Genomic DNA, 25,252 nt, shown 5'->3' with positions numbered 1-25,252 from the left:
TTGTGGGTTTGAAATTCTAGACATATGGAGTCTACTGGGCATCGGCTTCGGGCTCCTCGTGGCTCACGTTGCTGTGGCCATCTGGTGCTGTCTTGCACACAGAAGACCAGTGAGGTAAGTCATGCCTTCTAGCTCTGAGTAAAACACGCACAATGGGAAGATCTCTGCAACATTTCCTCTGTTTTACTTTCCTTTCATACTTAAGTAAATGGAAAAAGTTTCTATGTTTCCATACTTTGGGGCTTCTTTTTCTGGACAGAAACAATCACTACTTTCTAATGAAAAATGTGCTTTTTACTTATGATAAAGAAAATGGAGCATCATTCAGCATCAAAAGATCTGGTTATATTGTATCTTGTGGTGTCCAGAAATGGCCTCAGATCTGTAGGGAAACCCTTTTCTAGCTTCCACACAGAGGATGGCCTCTCAGCATTTGTGTTCCAGCCAATACTCCCATCCCCCACGCAGCACACACACAGAAGCTAAGATCTGCCAGACACAAAGGGCTGGCTCCATGGATAACTTAGAGCCTCTCACAGAGTACAGAGCTACTAAGAACCCTGTGAGTTTCCAACACACCCACCTCTTCCCATCACGGCAATATGTCCCAGAGCTATTGATGACAAGCCACTTTCTCTGTATTATTCCCATGTCTTGCTTGAGGAAATCCTCTCAGATCTCCAACACTAATCACATAAGTTAGCAAATATCCATCTTCAAATCATGCATTAAGGTGAATCAGTCACAAAACGATGGCATTCACTAATAAAAACACATTTTAACTCTATTCGCACCCACAGTTTATATTCATGACATAATTTTTCAATTGTTTTCTATGTTCTTAAACTACTACCAGGCAGTATTTGTAGACAGATTTGAATGAGAAGCAGTTTAGAATTAAAAGAGCTTATAATGTAAATGAAGAAACAGACTCATAAACCTCAAGTGAAACATTGGTTGTGTCTATATGTGTATATGTGTATATATGTATGTATACATATATGTATAGATATACCCATATATGCATGTGTACACATATGTATATGCATAGATCTATACATATGTATGTATACATACATATATACGCATATACACATATAGACACAACCAAAATGTACATATGTAAAGATCTATGTACATGTATATAGATCTATGTATATGTATAGATCTATACATCTATGTACATACATATATACACACATATACTTACATGTATGTGTATATGTGTATATACGTGTGAATAAATACATATATATGTATGCATACGTATATACATACATATATATGCATATATATGAGTTGAGAGCTTCCAGTGTGTCCGTGTGTAGGGTGTGGTGGAGATGAGGGTGTGTCAGGTCTGGCAAACTAGAAACCGGTAGCGCCGGCTGGCAGACTGGAATTTCAAGTCAGAGTTGAAGGAACACCCTTGAATCCTAAATCCACAGCACAGGCCGACAGGCTGTAAACTGAGACAGAGTTTCTAGGCTGTTGCAGGTAAATTTTGGGAGCCCTATGCCACAGTGTAATATCATGGGTCTTTTCTAGTTCTTGGTTATTTGTGGTGTGTGCGTGTTCAAGTGGACATGTGCAGATGTGCATGCAGGTGTATAAATGTGTGTAGATGACAAAAGTTGCGCACCCCCTTTCTTTTGCTCTTCACCCCCAACCTTTGTTAAATCGACTTCTGTTTTCTGATCCAACTTGTTTTAATTTTTTCTCTGTTTTTAAAAGGTATTTAATATTTAAATGGAATCACTAAATATTCATTTCTGCATGCAGATGAAATCCAAATATTATCATCATGGAGGCCATAACCAGATAAAAATCCACAAACAAACAAGCAGAAACCAAAATAACAGTTGCAATCAGCAGTCAGTTAGCAGAGCGCCCCCACCTCCCACAGGGTGATCAGTTCCTTGGTCTGCCTACAACATGAAAGCAAACCTAACAAAAGAGGATGCTGATGTTTCAGATCCAGACCCCAGGATCACCATCCTCCTGCCCTAAGTGGAAGCATGGGTCAGTTGCTAAGGCTGCAGCAAGGAAAGGGGAGGGAGAAATGGTGGTTGCTGTGGGCTTCAAAGAGGATTTGATGAAGTGTTAAAAAGTGAAAGTGGACTCAAAGTTATGGCCGTGATGTGTGATGATAGGCCAAGCTCTGAGAAGTGGGCTGAGGAGGAAGGCAGTCAATAGCCTATGGTGAAGGTGAAAGATACAGCAAAGTTTGCCAAGTAGAACGGAAGAGCACATTCAAGGTATTCTCACTGTGTTCTTTCTTTCTTTCTTTCTTTCTTTCTTTCTTTCTTTCTTTCTTTCTTTCTTTCTTTCTTTTTTTCTTGTGGCTTTCTTTGTGACACAGTGGACTTTGCACTTTGCACATTCTAGGTTTTAGCCCTTCCCTAACTCCTGTGTGTGTGTGTGGTATTTTTTCAAATCAGTTTCAAAGTTTCATAGTTGATGCTGGCCCTCACTCTTTCTTAACCCCCTTTCCCCCTGGCCCTGCTTAAACCCTTCCTACCCCAAAGTTTTCCCTCCCATTTTCAGGTCATATGTGTCCTGTCTCTCCACTTGTCCTTGAAAGCCTCATTTTCCCCTTCTTATAGGCATGAACCCCTTTCTGGTTTCTGGTTTTGTGGTGACTACACAAACTGACTCCTATATAAATAAAACACATGTGAAAATTAGAAGTTGGGGTCCTCATATGAGAAAGGACATATGACATTTGTCTTTTTGAGCCTTCACTTATTTTGAGCCTTCACAGCTTTCAATAAATTTCAGGCCTTCCACTTTTCTGTATTTCAGCACATTTAGATGGCAGAGTAGGGCTGTCCTTCTTCCCTCAGAGCTCCATGCACATCCTGCCAGAGGGTGGACACTGGCTTGAACACAATGACCATCCCTGAGAGAGCAGGGCCACTCTTTGATCAAGGATGTTGGAGTAGCTACACTGCCATGCTACCTTCAAACAGACCCTTTTGTGTTTTTTCCAGTGTTTTTTTCTCTTCCTTGTCTTGCTGTTTTCTATTTCTAATTCCCAAACTTTACGTCAAAGGTTGTTAGTCTATATTGCCACCAAATCCAAATCCATTCAAGGCAGTAGTCTCAGTTTGTTATCCATCTGCTCATCCACCCAATTCACAGCCCACAGTGACGCCAGGGGAGGTCTTACTCCCTGAATGGAGAAAATCCTCTAAGGAGGCAGCTCTAGTCCCCTGAGATGGCTCATGAGGAGATGCACTTGCTGCCAAGATTGATGACCTGAGTGTGATCCCAGGAATCTACATGAGAAAGGGAGAGAGCTGACCCCTTCAAGTTTTCCTCGGCCCACAGGCTCCCTCACCCCTGACACATGTAAAATTATAAAGGAATCAGTCTAACCCAAACCTGATTGAATCTGAGGAACTACTGACATCTTCTACTAGAGGTTTCTCAGGAAAGAAAATGGCCTCCCCTGAGGGAGTAAAAGAAGGGTAACCTGAAAATGGAGCCTCCAACCCCCACAGAGGTTTTTTAAAATATTTGCGATGAGCAGGGGGTGTGTGATACATCTTTATCAGTGTTTCCCCTCTTCTCTCCCTCCCTTTTTTCTCCCTTCATGTTTCTCTCCCTTCCTCTCTTTGCTACTAACCTTTCTTCCCCACTCATTTCCTCTCTCCTCCACTCACTTTCTCCTCTATTTTCTCCCTTACTCACTCAGTAGGTATGCCTCTCCTTTTACTTAAGTCAGATGATCTTAAAACTTCTATAATTTTCACCGGTTTGACATATTTGATATCTCTTGAAATTATTATTTGTGTGTGCTGTCTGTATATGCTCACATGAGTGTAGGGTGATTGTATGTGTCTGGTCATATGTGTATGCAGGTGTGCCTTGGATATGTGATATGTGGGCACATGTGTAGGGAGGTCAGAGGTCTACTACAGTTGCCCTCATTGATGACTCTGCGCCTTATTTTAAAATTTATTGTTTGAAAATTTTATATATAAATTTAATGTTTTTTTAATCAAACCCACCTCCCACTCCCTTCCTTTCGACTCCTATTGTACAGCAGCATCATGTTTCAATTGCAACTTCACATATTGTTCTTAACATCCACTGAATTCACTCAGTGCTGTCAGTGTTAGTGTGGTGTACAGCCATCCCCTGGGATATGGGCAGCCTACCAGGAACAGCATCCATGGAAGACAAACTCATTCCTAAAGTGGTACTCATGGCCAGCAGTTCTTCGGTGAGTGGAAGGACAGTGCCCTTAGCAATCCCTTTTCACCCATGCTGAGCTTTTTGCTCTCTTGATTTTACGCAGGTCTGGTCTTGTCACTCACAGCTGCTACAGGCTTGTGTGTGCAAGGATATGCCCTGTCTGAAGAAGACATTCATAGCACTCACCTAGGACCTCTAGCTTTTTCAGTCTTTCAGTAACCCTCTTCCAGGATGACATCTGAATCTTTTGGGGAAAAATGTGATATAGATGACCAACTGGGTAATCCATTGTCTCTTATTCTCTACACTTTTACCAGTTGCATGTCTCTCTGTATTAATCACCATCTAATACAAAAGAAATTTCTCTAATAAGTACTGAGAGTCTAATGAATCTATGGGTTAAAAGATGATTATTTAGTATTTAGGGAAGTTTAATACTATGTCCCATTAACAGAACAATAGTAGATTTTCCTCTAGAGCCTATAACCTACACAGCCAAGGGTTTGGGCCCATTTAACAGTGTTCTGTCTTAATTACCATACATGGGTTTGACAGTGCCTGTCCCTGATATCATAGGCTATCAGAAAACAAAAGCACATTTCTAGGTTTGGGTTGCCTCCCTTAAGTTGCTGGTCAATGGAATCTCAATGAACCCCTATATAATACAAGCTATTGTAACTGGTCTTGATTACCCACCAGAATTTGTTAGTAAGGTTTTATTGTTGAAGATGCCATATATGTACTTTAGCCATAGGAAATAAATAAATCAAGCTGTAACTGCCCTGGGCTTCATCCTTACTGGCTGGCTGCTTTTCATAGTGCCAGAAGGTGTGAAGCACAAGACTAATAGGGAAGAAAAATATTCATGAACCATTCAAGTTGCAATAAAAGCCATCCCATTAACATATGATCATTGGATGAATACTCCCATGATCTGATTGTTTTCTGATTGGAGTTAAGACCTGTTCCATAACATATCTTATCCTTTTAGACATGGTATCTCACTTAATCCTGGATCTTATCAATTCAGATAGGGTGGCAAGCCAATGATTGAGAAGAATCCATCTGTCTTCCATTCATTTTTCATGTGAGTATAAGGGATGTGAACAGTTTTTTATGCTTGTATGTCAGGCACTTTACCAACTGAGACATAACCTCAGAGCTTCATGGAATTATTTTTAAGGAACCGCTATAATGTCTAATATTTTATGTATTAAGCTTACAAAAATAAAAAATATAGAAACTAAGTGAAAACATTAAGAGTGTGCTGAAGAGTGAAGATATAGCTCACTCAGAAGCATGTTCACCACACAAGCTTGAGCCCCTGAGCTTGATTCCCAGAACTCATATTAAAAACTCCAGTGTGATAAACAGTCAGTGCAATCCTAAGCTGAAGAATTGGAGCCAGGAAGACCCCTCAGCTCACTGTCTAGTCATCCTAGTCCACATGGTGAGTTTTAGGCCAGTGGCAGAGATAAGCTACTCACTCCTATTTGGTTCTGATATCATTCAAATATGTCCTTCCATCCTGTCAATATTAGTTAATTAAAATACTCTTCTCAGCAGTGCTATTATAGAACTCATTATATGGCTTTGTAACAGCGATTTCCATATTATAGTCCAAGTCTTTATGTCACAGCATGTAAAATTTCCTGCATAACTGATACCTAATATGTGCCAATATATGATTAGTTATGCTGTATTGAGTGGAACCATCACAAAAAAAAATACTTAGAGCCAATCAAACAAAAATATTACTATGGAATTTCACAACAATTTACTTTTGCCCTAAAGTTATATGAAATATTTAGCCAGGAGATGATTAAGTAAAATAACAATGGCTTACTTGAAAATAATGCCAAAATCCAAAATACACAAAAATTCATTTAAGCAAGAAAGTATCACCCTCTACAAGAAAGCCTTGACTTAAGATTTTTATTAAATGTTGTAAAAAGAATCTGTGGCTTAAGAGACCCTTCAGTAACCTGAAAAAAAATTTAATTAATTTTTTTAAAAATAGAATGTGGAGACTCGGGACTCAGACAATGCTAAGGACAGGAAAATGGCAAAGTTGCTGTTAGAGATTTCATTTCCTTGAGGTTTTTATAGTTTCCATGACCTTTATATTATCTACTTGTCCCTTTGACTGCAGGGAAAAGAAAGCAGACCCAGCTATCTTAATCAAAATGAAGAGTTAATACAAGACACAGGGTGTTTGCGAGAGCTCAAGGATAAAAACAAATGAGGTGGAGCCTCAGCAAGACGGGGCAAGTGGAACTCAGTGCCTTTCATTTCTGCCTCTTTGTTCTTGCCAGCTTTGTGATTCTCTGTAGATACGTTTCTTCTATTCTCTGTCCAATGACAAACTGTTCTTTAGAGGATGAATGCTATCTATTTGTTTTCTCCCCATAGACGTAAAAAGATGAGTCTTTTTTCCTCATAAAAGGTACATTCCAAATGAAATGTTATTCCAAATGAAAAACTTCTGATTAGCCATCCTGAGTCAGGCTCCCAAGTCTGGTCAAATCCCACATGGGTGAGACTTGGGGCATACCAGTAAAACACGCATTCCACAGACAGCAATGATGGCCCCATGGTGGTGAGAATAGGAAAGACAGTAGTCACACCAGGCCTACAATCATTTTTCATACAGGCTGGTGAAATGTCTCAGCAGGTAAAATTACTTGCCTCAGAAACCTGATGGCTTGAATTTGATCCCCAAGTACAGGGTGGGAGGAGAGAACTGACTCCTGGAATAATGTTAAAGTGGTTCACAGTAAAAGAAAATAGTATCAAATCTGTACCAATAGATCAAGATCAAAAGGTACAAGTACATAATAGACCATTGGTCCTTTCTTTAGCTATAGCCAGGTTATACCCCATCTTTTTCTATTTTAGACTGTATTATCTTTGCTTGGGGAAAATTAGGTAAAAAAACAATAATAGTTTATTATCCCATCTCATGGCCTATATGTCAGAAATATTATGTTATTTTAATAAAAAAAATTTAAAATAAGAAAACATTTTATTTACTTATGGAAGGAAATAAGTCCATGAAAATTGCTACAAATGTTTAGATATGAAATATTTCTAAATTTTTATAGTATTATAATTAACTAAAACTGGAGGCTTAGTATCCAAGATGAAAGTACAGTAGATTTCTGTGAGACCTAGTCTGTCTTCCTTGCAGTTGTCTACCAACTTCCTGTGTCCTCGTATGACTATCTTTAGACAGTCAAGTGCCTCTTCCTCTTTTAAAAGAACTCTAATCCCTTAATTTAAGGAGGTTCAATTCTTAAAACCTTACATAAACCAAATTACTTTCTAATCCGATCACTATAAGGACAACTTCAGCTTCAGCGTGTAAATTACAGAAAGTAAAATATTCAGCAAATAACAGCATGAACAACTGCAGAATGACCATTGAATAGGAGTAATGTTGCTCTTAAGAACATGGTCTTGACAAGTCTCATAACCCAAATGCATGTTTATAGGGCTGGAGAGATAGCACAACCATGAAGTACACTTGTTTGGCTCTGTTGAGTGTAATGATAGGATGCAAACCAAACCCTGTAAGAGTGAATGAAGAGAAAGAATGGCGACTATAATTAAGCCTGTTTATATTTTATATAAGAAAAAAAAAACAGGAATTTTCATGATCCCCAATCCTGGACCGACTGTATTTGCCCATCAATGATACTTATAGTTCTTTGAGAATCTAGAATGAGTGGCACAGGCTACAAAGTAATTATCGATTTCTATTATATTAAACTTTCTTTGTCATACCCATTCCCAGCACAAACGCTATGTCTCCTAATGTGAGTCTTTGAATGCAGAAATGTAGCTGCTGTTCAAGTTTGAGATTCCCTGATAGACCTAACCGAAATCCAGAAATGAATACTTATTCTAGGCAAAACCCCAAACTTCACTTATTGGCTGCTAGAGTCGCTTGTGAGTCTGTGCCAGTCCCACTAATGAGTATTTATCCTCAGCTGCCAGAATGCACTAGCACAGTGGACGAGGTTGGTCATAAGGCTGAGGGAACATTTGTACTCTCCAACGCCCATCCACTTCACCCGTAAGAACAGAGCCCATTCTCACATCCGGAGGTTGGGGGACAAATGCCAAATCTCAGTCCCCCATGCATGTCCCAGTCACTCTTGACAAGCCTACTCAAAATTAATTTTCCAATGGAGAACAGAGTCTTGAAAAATAGGATTGGGCTGTAAATGTTTTCCTAGCCTCCCTTTTCTCTTTCCTTCTCCCTATTTAAAGAAATAGTTAAGTGCTCTGTCCCTTGATACTTTTTTCTTAATTTTATCTCCAACTTTCTTTTTTCTTACATGATGTTAGAAAAAATCTAAACCAGATGCCTCAAAAGAAAGAAATTATATTCTACCCTATTTACAGTAGAGACCGAGAGATACTCGAGGCATTTTGATGTATTACTTGAAGATGGTGCAATCTGTGGAGCTGGCAACTAAAGGCATGACAGGGCTATAAAGAGGAGGCAGCATTTGCATTGAAATCTGAAGGAAGAAGAAATCACATTGAGTTCAAAATAAAGAAAGAAAAATATGGAAAGTTGTGGGCTCAAAATTGGCACAATGGATTGTTGCATATGGGAAGGTAACTGAAGAAATCGCTCTTTAAAAATGTATGTGGAAGGTTAAAGGGCTTGAACAAAAGAGTTCAGTTTACTTTGTCCTTAAAAGGAAACAAAAAAAAAAAAATGCTGTCTTCTGTTATTCCTAAAAAGTCCACTTTCTACCGCCAAACGGAGTGGATTTTTTTTTGTTGTTGTTTTCTTTTGTCACTTTGATTTAGAGGCCAAACTTGATAGAGTTCACTAAAGAGCCTATGTCACCTGCAATTATACTGAATGTAGTTAATTGATGGTATTTGAGGGGAGGTAAGAAAGGAGGCGTAGGTATTTGTAGTCTGATAGGTCTATAGGTAGACCTCACCACACCCAGCATTTAACACCACTGCTGTGTCTGACTTCCAATAACACTTTATTATTTCTCCTTTTTGCTTAAATGACAATAGGCCTAATATTCCTACCTCAGCATCCTGAACTATCCATTCCTCGCAGTTTCTCTGTATTCTGGTGAGACCATTGTGTAAGCGACATTTTCCCAAGTAAATTTCTTTTTCCAATTTGAGTACTGCAGCCATTTCCCACTAGGATTTTACCTCATCCGATTCAGGAAAGTGTTAAGTAAATGAATGCACGGATCATGTCTATATTAACGAAAGAACAGTGTAAGACTAGATGGGAAGAAATTAAGAAGAAGACTGGCAGCCTAAGAATGGGAACCTGCTTCAGAGTTCAGGTGAGACAGAGGGAGGGTTTATCTAGTACGGGAGGTGGGGTAGAATTAGGGCAGATTGCAGAGTAACAGCCTCAGGGGACAGCACAGCTGATCGTTGCTAATGAGACCATCCCTAAACCAGGAAGAAATCAAGCAACTGGACTATCCTACCATGTAAAAAATATGCTCAAATATAGGCTACAGATGCATAATTTTTATAATGTTTTTCTATTAGAGTTAATAATGTTTTTACTTAGTCATCTTGAGCAAAAATATTCATAAGCTCATAGATTTAATATTCAATTTACATTTTCTATTATACTTCAGTATGAAATGGAATCACATAGTTACAATGTTTGTGTCACTAAATTAATCTTTCATATCACTGGTGTTATAACAGTGACAAAGTGGGAAACTATAAATTCAATCATTTTAAATTTTTCTTCCCACTTTAAAATTGCCTGGTTTAAATTAGATATTAAGCTTAGCTCTTTGGGGGCCTAGGTATTCCCTGGTTGTCATTTAACTGCATTAAGCCTTTCAACTCTAAAGGTGACTTTTATTTGGCACAGTATTGTCCTACTTTTAACTTTACTTTGTGAGTCCCTGAAATAACTATGCTCTGTTAAAAAAAAATCAAAAAGTAATCTAATGTATAGATTAAGATTAACTAATGTACCTGGCACAGTTTCCTGCATGGCATAAATTTTGCCTTGTAACTAGCTGATAGTCACAAATATCTAGACCTCAATTATTTTTTTTTAATTTTATTTCCCCACTGTATCCCACTCCCTCATTCCCTCCCAAACCCACTCTCCCTCCCTCGTCTCCTACCTAACTGTTTCTAAGTCCATTAACAGGGAAGGACCTCCTCCCCTTTCTTCTGACCCTAGCTTATCAGGTATATTCAGGACTGGCTGCAATGTCCTCCTCTGTGGCCTAGGAGGGCTGCTCCTCCCTCGGGGGGAGGGAGGTGTCAAAGAGCCAGCCATTGAGTTCATGTCAGAAATAGTCCCTGTTACACTTACTAGGGAACCCACTTGGATACTGAGCTACCATGCGCTACATTCGAGCAGGGGTTCTAGGTTGTATCCATTCATGGTCCTTGGTTGGAGATACAGTCTCACAAAAGACCCCTGTGCCCAGATATATTTGGTCCTTGTGGTGCTCCTGTCCTCTCCAAGTCATACTAACTCCCCTTCTTTCATATGATTCCCTGCACTCTGCTGAAGGTTTGGTTATGAGTTTCAGTATCTGCTTTGATACACTGCTAGGTAGGGCTTTCAGAGGCCCTCAGTGATAGGCTCCTGTTCTGATACTTGTTTTCTCCTACATTCAATGTCCATCCCATTTGTCTTTCTGAGTGAGGGTTGATCATCTCACCCGGGGTCTTCTTTCTTTTTTATCTTCTTTGGGTGTGCAGATTTCAGCGTTTATCCTATCTTATATAGACCTCAAGTATTTTCATTCTGTTTCCTTGACAAAGCTCTGGCAGCAGGGGAGGTGGTGGTAGCAGGGAAAATAATGACTAATTGTTTTGGATCTTGCTTAAACCAAAATAAATATTTCTAAATTGGTTAGGACACATTTTTTCAAAAAGATGTATAAATGTTATTTTTATTTTCTCCTTTCTAGCTCTTTTTGAACTCTCACTGGCTGGTTCCTCTCCAAGCTGTCTGATTCAAACTGGTTTCTCTCGGCTTCTGACTGAATTGCTTTGCTTGGCCTTAAACTAACTAGCAATAAGTACTAATCTTCTGGCTCCTTCTCTTCCCCCTCTCTGGCTCATCCTCCCTGCTACTTGTGTGTAAAACTGTTCAGGTAAAACTGTCACACACTACACTAATCTGACTACGTCTTTCTCTTCCTGCACTGCTCTTTCATACCCTCTCTTTCCTGTGCTACTCTCATGAGAATTGGGTGTATCCTATCTCTGTCTTTCTGTCAAATTTTTCTGATCTGTCACTTTGTCTGCCCTCCAATTAGATGTCAATTTCAAACATGGCTGTTTCCTTCTATAAACTAATCTGACATCCTTGTTTGGGATTAAAGCTGCGTAATAAGGGTATGTCTGTATTCCAGCCAGATCATGCTGTAATCCAGAGCATGTCAACAGTCCAGCCAGATGACATAGATGTAGAAGGTTTTAAATGTGATCCCTTGCCAGAGTACCCATGTTGCTGGATTAACATTTGTCTACAAAGAGAATTGGGACATAAAGACTTACCAAAAACAAAACAAAATAAGAAAACCCTCTCAAAAAAGCCAAAACCAACCAACCAATTAACCAAACAAACAAACAAACAAACAAACAGACACACATTGAAGTCTTATGACCAGGGCTCTATGGGATAAATAAGACATGTTACAGGATAGTGGGCGAACATGAAGGACTTATTGTTCAAATGGAGATAGAATAAATTTCCTGAAATGCTTAGACAAAGAACAAATTTCCAAAACTCTTCATTTAATTCTTCTTTCAACTGTAAAAATAAATTATGAATAGTGAACACTTTCACCAAGGCCAAATCCAAAAGTGGTATCCTCTGCCATTATTCCCGGGATACCATGGGATAAAGGAAGCACTGTTTGTCCTCAAGAATTATTTTACTTGGCTCATTGACTTGTTTCTATCTTCTGTAACAAATCCCAACCATCATTATAGCTGAACCCCTCCCACACATACTGATATTTATTCCTCTAAGCTTAACAAATGGCAAGGAGATTAGGCCGATCAAATGTTTATTAAATCTAATTTTTCATCCTGTTTCTCCTTGGTTACTGGAGATTTTACATTGCAAATACTACACTTTCCCTATAATTTATTCATCTAATAATTCCATCAGATGTTTGAAAAAGGCTTGGATATCCTTGTATTCCTGAATAATTTTCTTTAAACTTGGCTGGCTTTCATTCTATTCTGTGGAAACCAAAAGGACATCTAAAGGCCCAGATGATATTTCCCTGTGTGGCTTTTGACATAGCAATTCCTATATTAGTGGTGGACTTCAAATTCGATTCTTGATTAGGGTTGCAAATATTAGAATTTTAAAGTAAGGAGTCCAAAGAAATACAAGTCCAAATGTTTATAATCCATGAAAAGAGTTACTTTTGTTACTGAATAACACAGATCCTGACCTTTTAAGAAGGCAGAAAAGCAATCTAATGTGTTGGCAAAATTAATTAATTTAAAAATTAGTACAGTCCTCATACTAAACTATTTAATGTGATGGTCATATGTATGACAGATTTTTGCTCTGGAGTTACACTGACATTTGACAACTTAATTACTACTGCTCTTTATAAAAATAATATTATTTCTGTTTTTTTTTTTAAATCTTAGAGTGAAATGTCATTTCTAAAAGATTTTATGATCAGGTTTTTTCAAGAATGTAAGATATATATAACAAAATAGAATGTTTACATGATTTGAAAATGACTTCCTATTTTTACTCCCTATCTCAAATTTCTTTAAACAATTCTCCGATGATTTAAGATATTATTTGCCCATATAAAATCAATCTGATGCCAGTATAGAATAATCCATTCTTCACAATGTATACACATATTAGTATATTATTATCAAGTATCTAAACTTGTTATTAATGTATTATCACTGGGCATGACTGCAGATAGACAAATAAGTGTTTGTGATAAAAATATCAAGGCCATTTTTTGATTGGCAGGTCCATATTTCAATTAGTCATGCTAAAGGTAACCAATCATGATTATTACTGTTTGCCAATATCTCTGTTAGGTAGAGGTAGTCCCTGGGCATGATTCATTTTTCAGAACTTTTCACTGTCTTCCCTTTGTTCACTGTAAATCATGCATATAAGAAAGCTGGTGCCTTACAGCCTGATATATTTCTAGGTTGGACTTGTTTCCTCCTGACCAGGCAATTGGGGGAGACAAATGCACTATAGAAGAACCAGAAACACTCCTATTAAATGATAAAACTCAGGAAGGCAGCAAGGGCACATGAGTGACTCTGTCAGAAGTAGAGCATATAGCATTACTATTACCTGTAGTTAGTGTACCAGGTGCCCTAGAAGAGACATCAGAATACTAACAGATTTAGTTATGCCACCAGAGAGCAGAGAATAGGAGGGGGATAAATTTTTTCTTAATTAAATTTATATTTTTTACATTAATTACATCTTATTCACTTTGCATCCCAGCTGTGGCCCCCTTCCTCATTCCCTCCAATCCCACCCTCCCAATCTCATCTCCTCCCATATCCCTCTCCAAGTCCACAGATAAGGAAGGTCCACCTCCCCTTCCATCGAACCCTAGCTTATCAGGTCTCACCAGGACTGGCTGCAATGTCCTCCTCTGTGTCCTGGAAAGGCTCCTCCTCCCTCATGGGGGTGGTCAAAGAGCCAGCCACTGAGTTTATGTCAGAGACAGTCCCTCTTCCCCTTACTAGGGAACCCACTTGAAGACTGAGCTGCCATGGGCTACATCTGAGCAGGGGTTCTAGGTTATATCCATGAATGCACCTTGGTTGGAGAATCAGTCTCAGAAAATACCCCTGAGAAGAGATGACTTTTTAAGTTTTCCTCAGTAACTGCTTTGTTATCCTTTTAATAGACTTCATTCACATAATTTCTCTTGAGAAGAATCCTTGGAGACACCCCTATAACATCATCAATCTGTTTTCTGGGTTAGAATTTTAATCATATTAATGAATCAAAGGATAGGATGACAACAGCCCTTCTGAAATCAGCTTACTTTCATCTTTAGAGGGAAAAAATCATGAAATCATAACTCTTATTGATTCTTTCATGTACTGTTAGCAACCATTTATCATGGCTCTAATGAGTGCTTAATTACACTGCAAGCTGAGACTACAAAAACTCCTCCTAACTCGAGTTTCGTGCACAGCTTCTGAATGATCTCCAGTACAAACTCTGGGCAGAGGGAACAGATGTTTTACCCAGCATGCCAGAAAAAATGACATAGGGTCAGGCATGTGAATGCTCCAATTAATTTATTACATTATTTTAAGGTATAGTGTGCTATATTTAAGATATAATTCACATTTAATTGAGTTCACACTCTTTATTTGATCATTTATTTCAGGTCTATTTTATCAAAAATTATTTTACTGTCAAAAAATTCTTTGGTCATGTTCATCATTCATTCCAGTAACTCAATTAATTAATTCAATTAATTATCACTGGCTATTGCAAAACTGGGGAAGATAAAAAGAGATATAAAGTGGAAAATAAATGCCATTTTTTTTTTCAAAACAAAAAAAAACCAACAAAAAACAAACAAACGAAAAACAGCAGTGACAACAAAAACCCACCTCCTAACACTGTGTAGATAAATGGGCAGCAGTACCTGCTACATAAGCATGAGGGTATGAGTCCAAATATTTAGCACTTAAAAATATGTAGTCTTAGCAACTTGTACTTAGAATCCTTATATTGGTGGAAACAGATCCAGGGAATTTACTGGTTAGACAGCCTGGCCAAAAACTGTGAGCTTTTGATTCAGTGAGAGGACCTACCTAAAAATAAAAATTAAAAAAAAAAAGTGAGAGATCAATAGAAGATATTGAAAACCTCTCACAGCCCCTGCATTCACACACACAGGCATGTAAACCACATACAGTATGCATAACATGCCTACAGTATGCACAAACACGACATACATCACTAATTAAATAAGTAAATGGTGCTTTACAGGCTAGTGAGGGAGGTGTATGTAGACCAATGATCCCAGTGCCACAATAAATATATACCAACGGCACAGAGAGGAAAGCAGGATGCTTTGAAGGTGACAGCAATATGACAGGAATGCTGGCTAAGGATTTGGGGAGGAGGAGACATCACAGGTGGACATCCATGAGATGACAAAGGGAGAGCATCTCAGGAAAAAAGAATCTGTCTAATAACAAAAGTTACTCAGATGGTCAGTGTAAGGCATCCTTGGGCCAGATAGCAAAAGAAATGGCCGCAATTAACTGGAAATTCAACATGCACAGATCAATTCAAAGCAATCTACATAGATTTCTAATTTTGTATTGCTCTATTTAGAATGCCTCTGTATGTTTCTTTAAAAGAAATAGATTAAAAATAACTATAAATAAATGCTATTTTGTTACTCTTTGTAGTTTTCTAAAAAGTGTTATAAACTGAAATTAGCTATAGATGCAGGGACATTATAACAAAATATATTAATAAGTGCAAAATAGCATATGTTTAAAGGAATTTGAGGATATCCAGAATTCTTAGTGAAATTAAACTAATTATTTCAATATATTTCTTGCATACAGTTGCCAACTTGCAATTAATTGCCTGAAAGCTTTGCAAAGAAAGAAAGTGCTCTGTAATTGCTGAGGAAAATCATGGAGGCTGATAATTAACTTCAACATTGTAATCAGTTTTCAATCAAACAAACTATAAGTCTAAAAAATTCAATAAAGAAATTAGAGTAAGTTTTCATATTTAGCAGTTTACAAAGAGGAATACTTCATTCTGACAAAAGAGGACCATAAAAAAAAAATGGTCCTCATAAAGATGACAGAAGAAGAAAGGATGGGAAGACTGTTTCTGGAGTAGTGGCTAGCAAGAATGAATTGAGTGAAGGTTGAAAAATCTGCCATGACAATGATCACTTATGAACATTTGATAACACGTGCTGTAAAAGAGAGCTCTTCCAACTGTGTACAGAGGGAATAGCTAGGATTTTGCTCTAATTTCTAAACTATCATAGGTTAATGCTTTTGTAAGACAAATGATCATTAGAAAAATGAAGCTAACCTGATGCGTCTAAAACAAAAAGGGGGAACTGTAGAGAGCTGCGTAATGCCGCGCCTTAAAGATGGAGCTGGTTTCCGCCTTCCACCTTCCCGATGGTGAGTGCTCTCTGTCACGAACAACTCCACATTTGGCTAAGGCCGAGGATCTGGCTTGCTTCCGTGTATGTGGACCTATCTGCATTGCCCACGTGGCACGCTGGGGTTGGCTACCCAGAGGCTATTTAAGCTGTGGGCTGGCTTTCCCCAGGGTCAGATGATTGTTCAAGGTTCCTGAATAAACTGCATTGAAATAAAAAGAAAAAGAAAAATGAAGCTAAAACACAAAATGTTAGTGAAAATTGAGAAGAATGAGATTATTTCTTTTCTTCTTGAATAATGTCTCTTGTTTTTAATTATATTTTTCTTTATTCTTGAGAAGTTCCTAAGGTATATAGTGATATAGGATCATATCCAACCCCAATTTCTCCCTCTCCAACTCTCCCATTTCCTATCTCCTCCAGCAGGCCCCCCTCCCAACTTCTTGACCCTTGAAAGAGCGCTATGTCCAATTACTGTTTCCCATATGTACAGAGGTGGAGGGATCATCAATGAAACCATGAAAGCCTAACAGGAGCTACATCCTCAAAATGAATGAGTTTCTCTTCTTCATCAGCTACCAACTGCCAATATTGTCTCATAAATACTGTGCCTGCAAAGCAAGTCCACCACTTTTTGCTTTTTACCCAAGAAATTTGACTATCCTGATCTTATTGTGTGATGTGATAGCCATGCCATGTCTAGAAGAGAGCATTTTATAGCACACGTCTTCATTCTATGATTGTTACTTGTTACATTCTTCTACTTCCTCCTTTGTGATGCACCCTGAGCCATGGCGGGGAGCATGAATTTGATGAAGATGTCCCAATTAGAGCTGAGCACGCAAAATCTCTAATCATGCTTTGCTGTATTGACTGCTGCCCACTGAAAAAAAGAGGCTTAGTCCTGATGTATGTAAATTAAATAAATAAATAAATATTTAGAAAAGAATTTAACAATAACCCTTAAGTAAATTAACGAAAGTGAGTTCTAGTCTGGAGTTTATGACCTCTCTAACTATGTTGGGTTTTTTTTGTTTGTTTGTTTGTTTAACCTGTTTTACAGTTAACCAGGAGTTAAATTCTCTGCTATAATGCAGGGCTCACATCCACTCAGAAAGCACTTAGTTGGCTCGGAACAGTCATGCCACTGTTCTACCAGTGGACACACCTTGTCATTCTTATACACAGTCATTGTTATAGCATGCAGGGTCTAATTCTGAGACAATCAGTATGTTTTCCCCTCTAGCACCCTGCACAGCACCACCCAGCAGCATGGAGGATATTTACCAGGAAGGAAGTCTCCCTGTTGTCTGAGACTGATTTCTGTATGTCCTGCAGCTGCAGTGTTGTCTTCAGCAATAGACTCTTACACTGTGGTCACAGAACATAACCAAGAGCAATAGCAAGACCCCTGATGGTTTGAGATCTCTCTTGGGTCTCCATAAGAAGCAGGGAGAAACCCAATGCCTTGCACAGCAGTTTTTATTTAGTAACACTTGTCTTCTAAGAACACCATTATCCACCCGTGTAGGTAATTCCGTTCAATCTCTTTTAAAATGTTATACTTTAATTAGCTTACTAAATAGTGGGCTTTCTTATACTTTTTAAGTGACATTTATAAACATTTCTTCTCCTCTCCTCTCTCGCTCTCTGTCTCTCTGTGCATGTGTGCCCATGTGTTACATGTTAAGGCCATAGCTTTAAACACTAAGCCACATTAACAGCTCCAAACATTTACTGTTATTTTTATATTATCTCATCATGAAACAATGATTAATGAAACAGAAGCTACATGTCAACTGCTCCCTGAGTTTACCGAAGATAATTGGCTAATGTACTGTTTTCTAACCAACTGAAAAGGCTATACACTCTGCCCATGGAAAGTTAATCTTGAAGCTGGAGAAAAATGGATATAAGTAAACGAATGTCACAATGTCCAATTTTTCTGTAAAGATTCTTACATAAGTTGTTGTCTTTTCATTCCCTAAGCAATTAAAAAAATACCAGGTAATGACTAATGGCAGTCACAAACAAGGCAACATTTCACCCAGAGACTTAATGTATATGAGAATTCAAATGGGAAATTAAGGTGAAATTTCATGCATAGCAATACAGTTGGAAAACAATTTTATGCCAAGAGAAATTACTATAAGTCCTGATAGTAGGTAAACAATGAATACAAAATAAAGTAAGGAGAAGCAGTCAGTTTGAAATTGACAACGTTTCTGACCAATGAGGAGGGCACAGAAAACAACCTGGAGAGAAAGGGATTCCTTGCTCACTGTAAACCAAACAGTGCCATACAGTTATCGGGTACCTTGAGAAGACACAATAAGGGCTACATCACAGAAGTCAGTCGCTAGGGAAGCAGAAGTCAGTCAGGAAACAGGAGGTCTTATCTGCTGTTGGAATGCTTACATGGAGCTGGGGAGCTGGGGAACTCATAAACAAGAAGCACTGTGGGAGACTTTCAGACTTCCACAGCTATCACCCAATTCCGGTTCAAAACTACCCTGGGAAACATACTTAGGAACCCAAAGCAAAGACAAGTAAGAATTTTAAAATATAATTTAAGCTTCCCCTCATGGTAGTAGCATCATGATGTGTCTTCTGAACTTTATACACACCTGTCACCTTGAAATAAGATTTAGTATGTATGAACTTTTTCTCCTTTGTTCAGTCCTATTTTTTTATTTTTAAGATAGGTTTTTTTTCTCTTTCAAATGTTATTGAGGACTCCCAAGAGCTTTTATTAATGTGGTTTATATCTACCAAAATTTTCTTAGAAATTAAAACTAATAAATATTTAAGACTATATTTCATTTATTTTAATAATGTGCTATATATTACCAAAAATATCATTAAAATATTCATTATAGCATGAATCTATATAATAAAATCATTGTTTTTGAGAACTGAATTTTAAACACTGTGTAGCTTTAAATTATCACATTCATAGATGAAAAAGATAAGAAAAAATATTCTCAGGAGATGTAGCTAGCAAAAATCTACTGAAGAGCTAAGCATATAATCTCACACTTGAAATATAGAACTCAGGAGGCTGAGGAAGGCAGAAGCTTGTGTTTGAAGCCAGGTGGGGTACATGGAAAGTTCTAGGCCAGCCTGGGCTACAGGGTAAGATCTTATCTCAACTTCCCATTCCTAAAACTTTGACATGAAAGTCTTTATTTGTTAAGTAAATGATTATCAAAAGAAAATACAGGTGTGTATGTGTGTGTGTGTGTGTATGTGTGTGTGTGTGTTTGTATTGAAAAGCAATGTTAATTTTTAATAACGATAATTGTGGACAATTTTATACTACCCTCAGACTTGAGACTGTAATAGTTTAAACTGTGATATATGAAATAACATCAGTAAAAATTTATTTTTATTTTTATTTATTTATTCACTTTACGTCCCTACCATAGCCCCCTCCCTTCTCTCTTCCTGGAACACTCTTTTCCTGCTTTCCCCTCCCCTTCTTCTCAGAAAGGGGAGCAGTTCCCCTCCATATTACCCCACCCCAGCACTTCAAGTTTCATCAGGACTGAGCACAACCTCTTCCACTGAGCCAGACAAGGCAGACTCACTAGGGGAAAGTGATCCAATATCAAGCAACAGAGTCCATGTCAGAAACAGCCCCTGCTCTACTCACTAGAGGACCGACCCCGTGAAGACCAAGTTGCCCATCAGTTACATATATGTAAGGGCCTAGGTCCTGTCCTCTTTGGTTGGTGCTTTAGTCTGTAAGCCTCCATGTGTTAGTTGACTATGCTGGTGTTCTTGTGGAGTTCTTGTTCCCTGTGGGTCCTTTTATTCCCCCCCCCCCCCAAAAAAAAAACCACACACACTATTTCACAAGCCTCCCCAAGCTATATCCCATGTTTGGCTGTGAGTCTCAGCATCTGTTCTGATCTGCTGCTGCATGGAGCATCTCAGAGGACAATTATTCTAAGCTTCTGTCTATAAACATAGCAGAGTATCATTAATAGTGTAAGGGGTTGGCTCTCTCCCATGGGGTTGGTCTGCTGTTGGGCCATTCAGTGGTTGGTCATTTCCCTCAATCCCTGTTTCTTTTTTATTCCTGCACTTTTTGGAGGCAGGGTAAATTTTGGGTAAAATGCTTTATGGGTAGGTTAATATTCCCCTCCCTCCACAAGGAGTCCTGCCTGGCTAGTAGGTGGCCACTTCAGTCTCTATGTCCCCTGCTGCCAACAGTCTCAGGTATAGTCACCATCATTTCCTCCCAGGAGCCTACCCTGTCAGAGACCTCAGTAAAAATTTATATGCTGTTGTCTTAATTATGTTTCTATTGATGCAACAGAACACCATGACCAAGGCAAGTTGGGATAGAAAGGATTTATTCAACTTGTACTTCCACAGCACTGTTCATCATTGAAGGAAGTCAGGACAGGAAGTCAAACAGCTCATGATTGTGAAGGCAGAGGCTGATGCAGAGGCCATGGAGGGATGCTCCTTACTGGCTTGCTCCCATGGATTTGCGAAGCCTGCTTTCTTATATAACCCCAAACCACCAGCCCAGGGACAACAGCACCAAACATAGGCTGGACCTTCTCTGGTATCAAAAACTCAAGTGACAACACATACTGAAGAGGTTGTGGAAAAAGGGGAACCTTCCTCCACTGCTGGTGGGAATGTAAACTTGTACAACCACTTTGGAAATCAATCTGGCACTTTCTCAGACAATTAGAAATAGTGCTTCCTTAAGATCCAGCTAAACCACTCCTAGGTATATATCCAAATTATGCTCAAGTATACAACAAGGACATTTGCTCAACCATGTTTTTAGCAGCTCTATTTGTAATAGCCAGAATCTGGAAACCACCCAGATGCCCATCAATTGAGGAATGGATACAGAAATTGTGGTACATTCACACACTGGAATACTACTCAGCAATTAAAAAAACAAGGAAATCATGAAATTTGTATGCAAACAGTGAGAACTAGAAAATATCATCCTAAGTGAGGTATCCCAGAAGCAGAATGACACACATGCTATATTCTTACTTTTAAGTGGATATTAGACATATAATATAGGATAATTATACTAAAATCTGTATACCTAGAGAAGCTAAGCAAAAAGGAGGATCCTGGGTAAGATGATCAATCCTCAATCAAAAAGGCAAATGGAATAGACATCAGAAGAGGGTAAAACAAGGAACAAGACAGGAGCCTACTACAGAGGGATTCTGAAAGACTCTACCCAGCAGGGTATTAAAGCAGATGCTGAGTCTCATAGCCAAACTTTGGGCAGAGTGCAGAGAATCTTATGGAAGAAGGGAGAGATAGAAAGACCTAGAGGGGACTGGAGCACCACAAAGACAGCAACAGAACCAAAAAATCTGAGCCCAGGGGTCTTTTGTGAGACTGATACTCCAACCCAGTACCACCCATGGAGATAACCTAGAACCCCTGCAGAGATGTAGCTCATGGCAGCTCAGTGTGCAAATGGGTCCCTAGTAAGGGGATCAAGGGCTGTCTCTGACATGAACTCTGTGGCTGGCTCATTGAGCACCTTCTCCTGAGAGGGAAGCAGCCTTGCCAGGCCACAGAGTAGGACAATATAGCCAGTCCTGATGAGACCTGATAGGCTAGGGTCAGACAGAAGGGGGGAGTACCACCTTATCAGTGGACTGGGAAAGGGTCATGGGAGGAGAAAAGGGAGGGAAAGCAGGATTGGGAGGGGATGAGGGAGGTGGCTCCAGCTGGGATATAAAGTGAATAAACTGTAATAATTTTTTCTTAATTTAAAAATTCAGAAAATACCTCATAGTTAGATCTTATGGGAACATTTTTCTCAACTGAGGTTCACTCCTTGCAAATAACTCTAGCTTGTATCAAGTTGATGTAAGACGTAAGTACAGCTGTCATGGGACAAGTTCACTGATCTATTTTACATTTCAGGAAGGCTGTTTATCATATGTGATTTTGATGCAGTCTCCAACTGTTAGCGCAGGTTATTATGTAATAAAAGAAAAATTCTCTACAGTGAACTCTTCAAAGTATCAAGAGTCTGTTGTACTTGTGGAAGAAACAAGTTTTTCAAAATTTCTAATTTTTATGAATGTTTCAATATTTATAACATTAATAGATATACTCATGTATTGGACTTGATATGAAGAGTCTTACTTCATAAATTTTTTTTACAAAAATGAGGACAAATTGCTCTAGTCTGAATAGTCATATTTTGTTCTGTCAGTCAATTTTCTGAAGAGAAGCATTGTTCTGTGAAACTAAGTGGTTAGTTTAGCATGTAACTCAATCTCCGCATTCCTTCTGAAAAAGTAAAATGTGCCTGTATTCTGTACTTGCTTATTTCCCCTCCAAGTAGCTATTATACATATGTTCAACAATATAGCAGGACATGTCCTTCAGAGTTGAGAGTTAATATGATTAAAAATGGTTCCTGCTTCATCAAAATCAGGAAGTCTTCTTAAAACTTATTGCTTGTGGTGGAAAAATAACCAAACAAACAAAACCAACCAGAAACCAATGTCCATTTCCCTACCATGGCCCTAAGTAGTGCATAGTTCTCATTGGGGCACCTCTCTATTACTATTAATGAACTTAGAAATGATAAAGAGCCTATTATAAGAAAATATTCTGAGCTACCCTTGTCCTACGTCATTAACATAGAAGTAATTTTGAACTGACAGATCCTTGGGTATTCAAACACAGTATTCCATAGACCATACTTTAGAAATACTGCTGTATTCATCTAGATATTCTTTAAAGTATTGGCAGGGCTGTGCAATGCTGTCACAGTTTCATGGTCCTTGGGTATTAGATGTGGGGGTTGCAGCTAATGTTTTTGATAGCTTGTCATGACCTCTTTGCACATAAATCTTCATCCTCCCTTCTAATTACCAACTAAATATTATCCTCTAGTAATTTTACTAGGTCAGGAAATATGTGCGTGTTCTGCTTTCAAATCCTTGTCCATAGGAAATTCCCTGCCCTCCATCTGGTTTAAGTTAAGTGTCTGTGAATTTGCTAACACTGCATTCAAGAAGCAGTGATGACCAGGCTCTCACTGGCAGCTCTGCTTCCTCAAGGTCGAGTTACAGGAATCCGTGTCAGCTTCATACCTATAATTGCATCCATATTCCTGGGCATGTTCCCATACAAGTGCTCCATCATGGCCAGCTTGTTTTTAAGTGGTCACAGGTTTTGTGGTCAACATATTTATTTCCTGCATGAAAAGAATAAGAGAGGAATATGACAGTTACTATCTCATTTCAGTGAGCTCAACAAAATTTGGTGTTCCAGTGTTTTTGGTTCCATGACCCTAAGTGATGAATCTTTTCCTCTCCATTTTGTGGCATTTCTACTTGCATTTGCAAATCTGGATCACTGAGCATTTTCTCTCAAATATTTTGCTCTTAAGGACTTGGAAATGAAAACTTCTAGCTCATTGATATTTCCCCCCACTTATCTTTGTGTTTTCAAACTACCCTTCTTCCTTTCCTTCTCTGCCAAGAAATTTCACTTTTCTCCAGCTCTCACCTTCTTCCTTCTTCCCCTTTCTCTAGCGTCTCCTTTCACTTTCTTCTTTCCTTCACAGATTATTTCTTTTAAAAAATAAAACTACCATTTTGATACCAATTTTGAAACATATGGAAATGAATTATTTCATTCTCTTTCTAATTCTTTCAGCTTTTCATTACCATATCTGAGGTTACTTGATCTTATGTAAATCAGTGAGAAGAAGTAACTCTACTGAATTCTATCTTAGGGTATTGTGCAATTTTATTGTATCTTCATATGCTTATAATAGATTTAGTGTTGCATTTTTGACTTTGGCTTTGTTTTATCTTTGAATGTGCGGATATGTGTGTGAATGTTCCCTTGAAAGTGCACATATTCTAAGGTCTGAATTTGGAAGTCAGAGGACAACCTTGCCTATGGTCTTCACTTTCTAATAATTAGAGACAGGGTCTCTTGCTGCTGGCCAGGGCTTATTCCAGCCTCTAGGTATTCTGTCTCTTCTTCTATCTTATAGTATGAGTGCTAGCACTGCAGGGAAGCACCACTTGCAGCTTTCCATGCATTCTGGACATTTGAACTCAGATCCTCATACTTTGTGGCAAGCACAGCACTGAGACATTACCCAAGCCCCCAATGCTAACTTTTTAAAAATCGTAAACATGAACAGATAAAAATCTCCCAAATTAACTTTCTCTTTCTCTCTGAGCTCTAGGACTCAGGAGAACCTCTCCTCATTCTCTGTCAGCTGCTTTTCTGCTTAGCTTTTTACAAAAACATATCTTGGAATAGATTCAATATTGTATTTTGAAAGACATTAAAGCAATGTGCAAAACCTCCTGCTGCCTTCTTAAAATAATGTTCTGAACTTGTTACTTATTTATGCTAGATGACAGTAGCAGGCTGCACATAGTAAATGTCACTCATGCTTCTGAGTACCTGATTTGTTTCCCTTTGAAAGTGTGGCCTGTGTAATTGACTGTCCTGCTTACATTTGACTTCCAGCATCTTAATGTCTCACTTCTGTCATACACTGAATAAATACATGATATCTTTTCCATGTGCTATTTTATTTCCTCCAGTTCCCTCCATTCTCTCCCACTGTCTATGTATTTATATGGTGTCCTTTCACTGCACATATTTTGCATGATGCTTTAAATATGTCATACAAAAATGACAAAATATTGTGTAAAATTTTACGTATGTGATAATTATATTTAAAATTAGTCTATCCAGAGAAACAAAAATTTAGGCCGAAAATTAAGGAGCTGGTTGTAAAATAAATGTTTCTAAGAAGATGATCTAGATAGATTATCTATCACTGAATATCTCAAGGGCTAAATCTCTTACCGAAATATGAGCAAACAAGCAAGATGAAAGCT

At 38.4% G+C, this 25,252-nt stretch overlaps 1 protein-coding gene across 1 annotated transcript in view; it reads left to right on the top strand.

Moving 5' to 3' along the window:
- The window catches only part of Malrd1 (MAM and LDL receptor class A domain containing 1), a 744,773-nt gene that overhangs the window by 704,202 nt on the left and 15,319 nt on the right, over window positions 1-25,252 (top strand). Inside the window, exon 38 of the mRNA XM_060372547.1 lies at window positions 21-114. Within this exon, the coding sequence (XP_060228530.1) occupies window positions 21-114 (94 nt within the window). The remainder of the gene's footprint in view (window positions 1-20; window positions 115-25,252) is intronic.

Source organism: Meriones unguiculatus, chromosome 19 (genome assembly GCF_030254825.1).
Source record: "Meriones unguiculatus strain TT.TT164.6M chromosome 19, Bangor_MerUng_6.1, whole genome shotgun sequence".
In the NCBI taxonomy this organism is placed as follows: Eukaryota; Metazoa; Chordata; class Mammalia; order Rodentia; family Muridae; genus Meriones; species Meriones unguiculatus.
The sequence above is the reverse complement of the archived record's forward strand: the minus strand, read 5'-3'. Positions and strand labels throughout refer to the sequence as shown.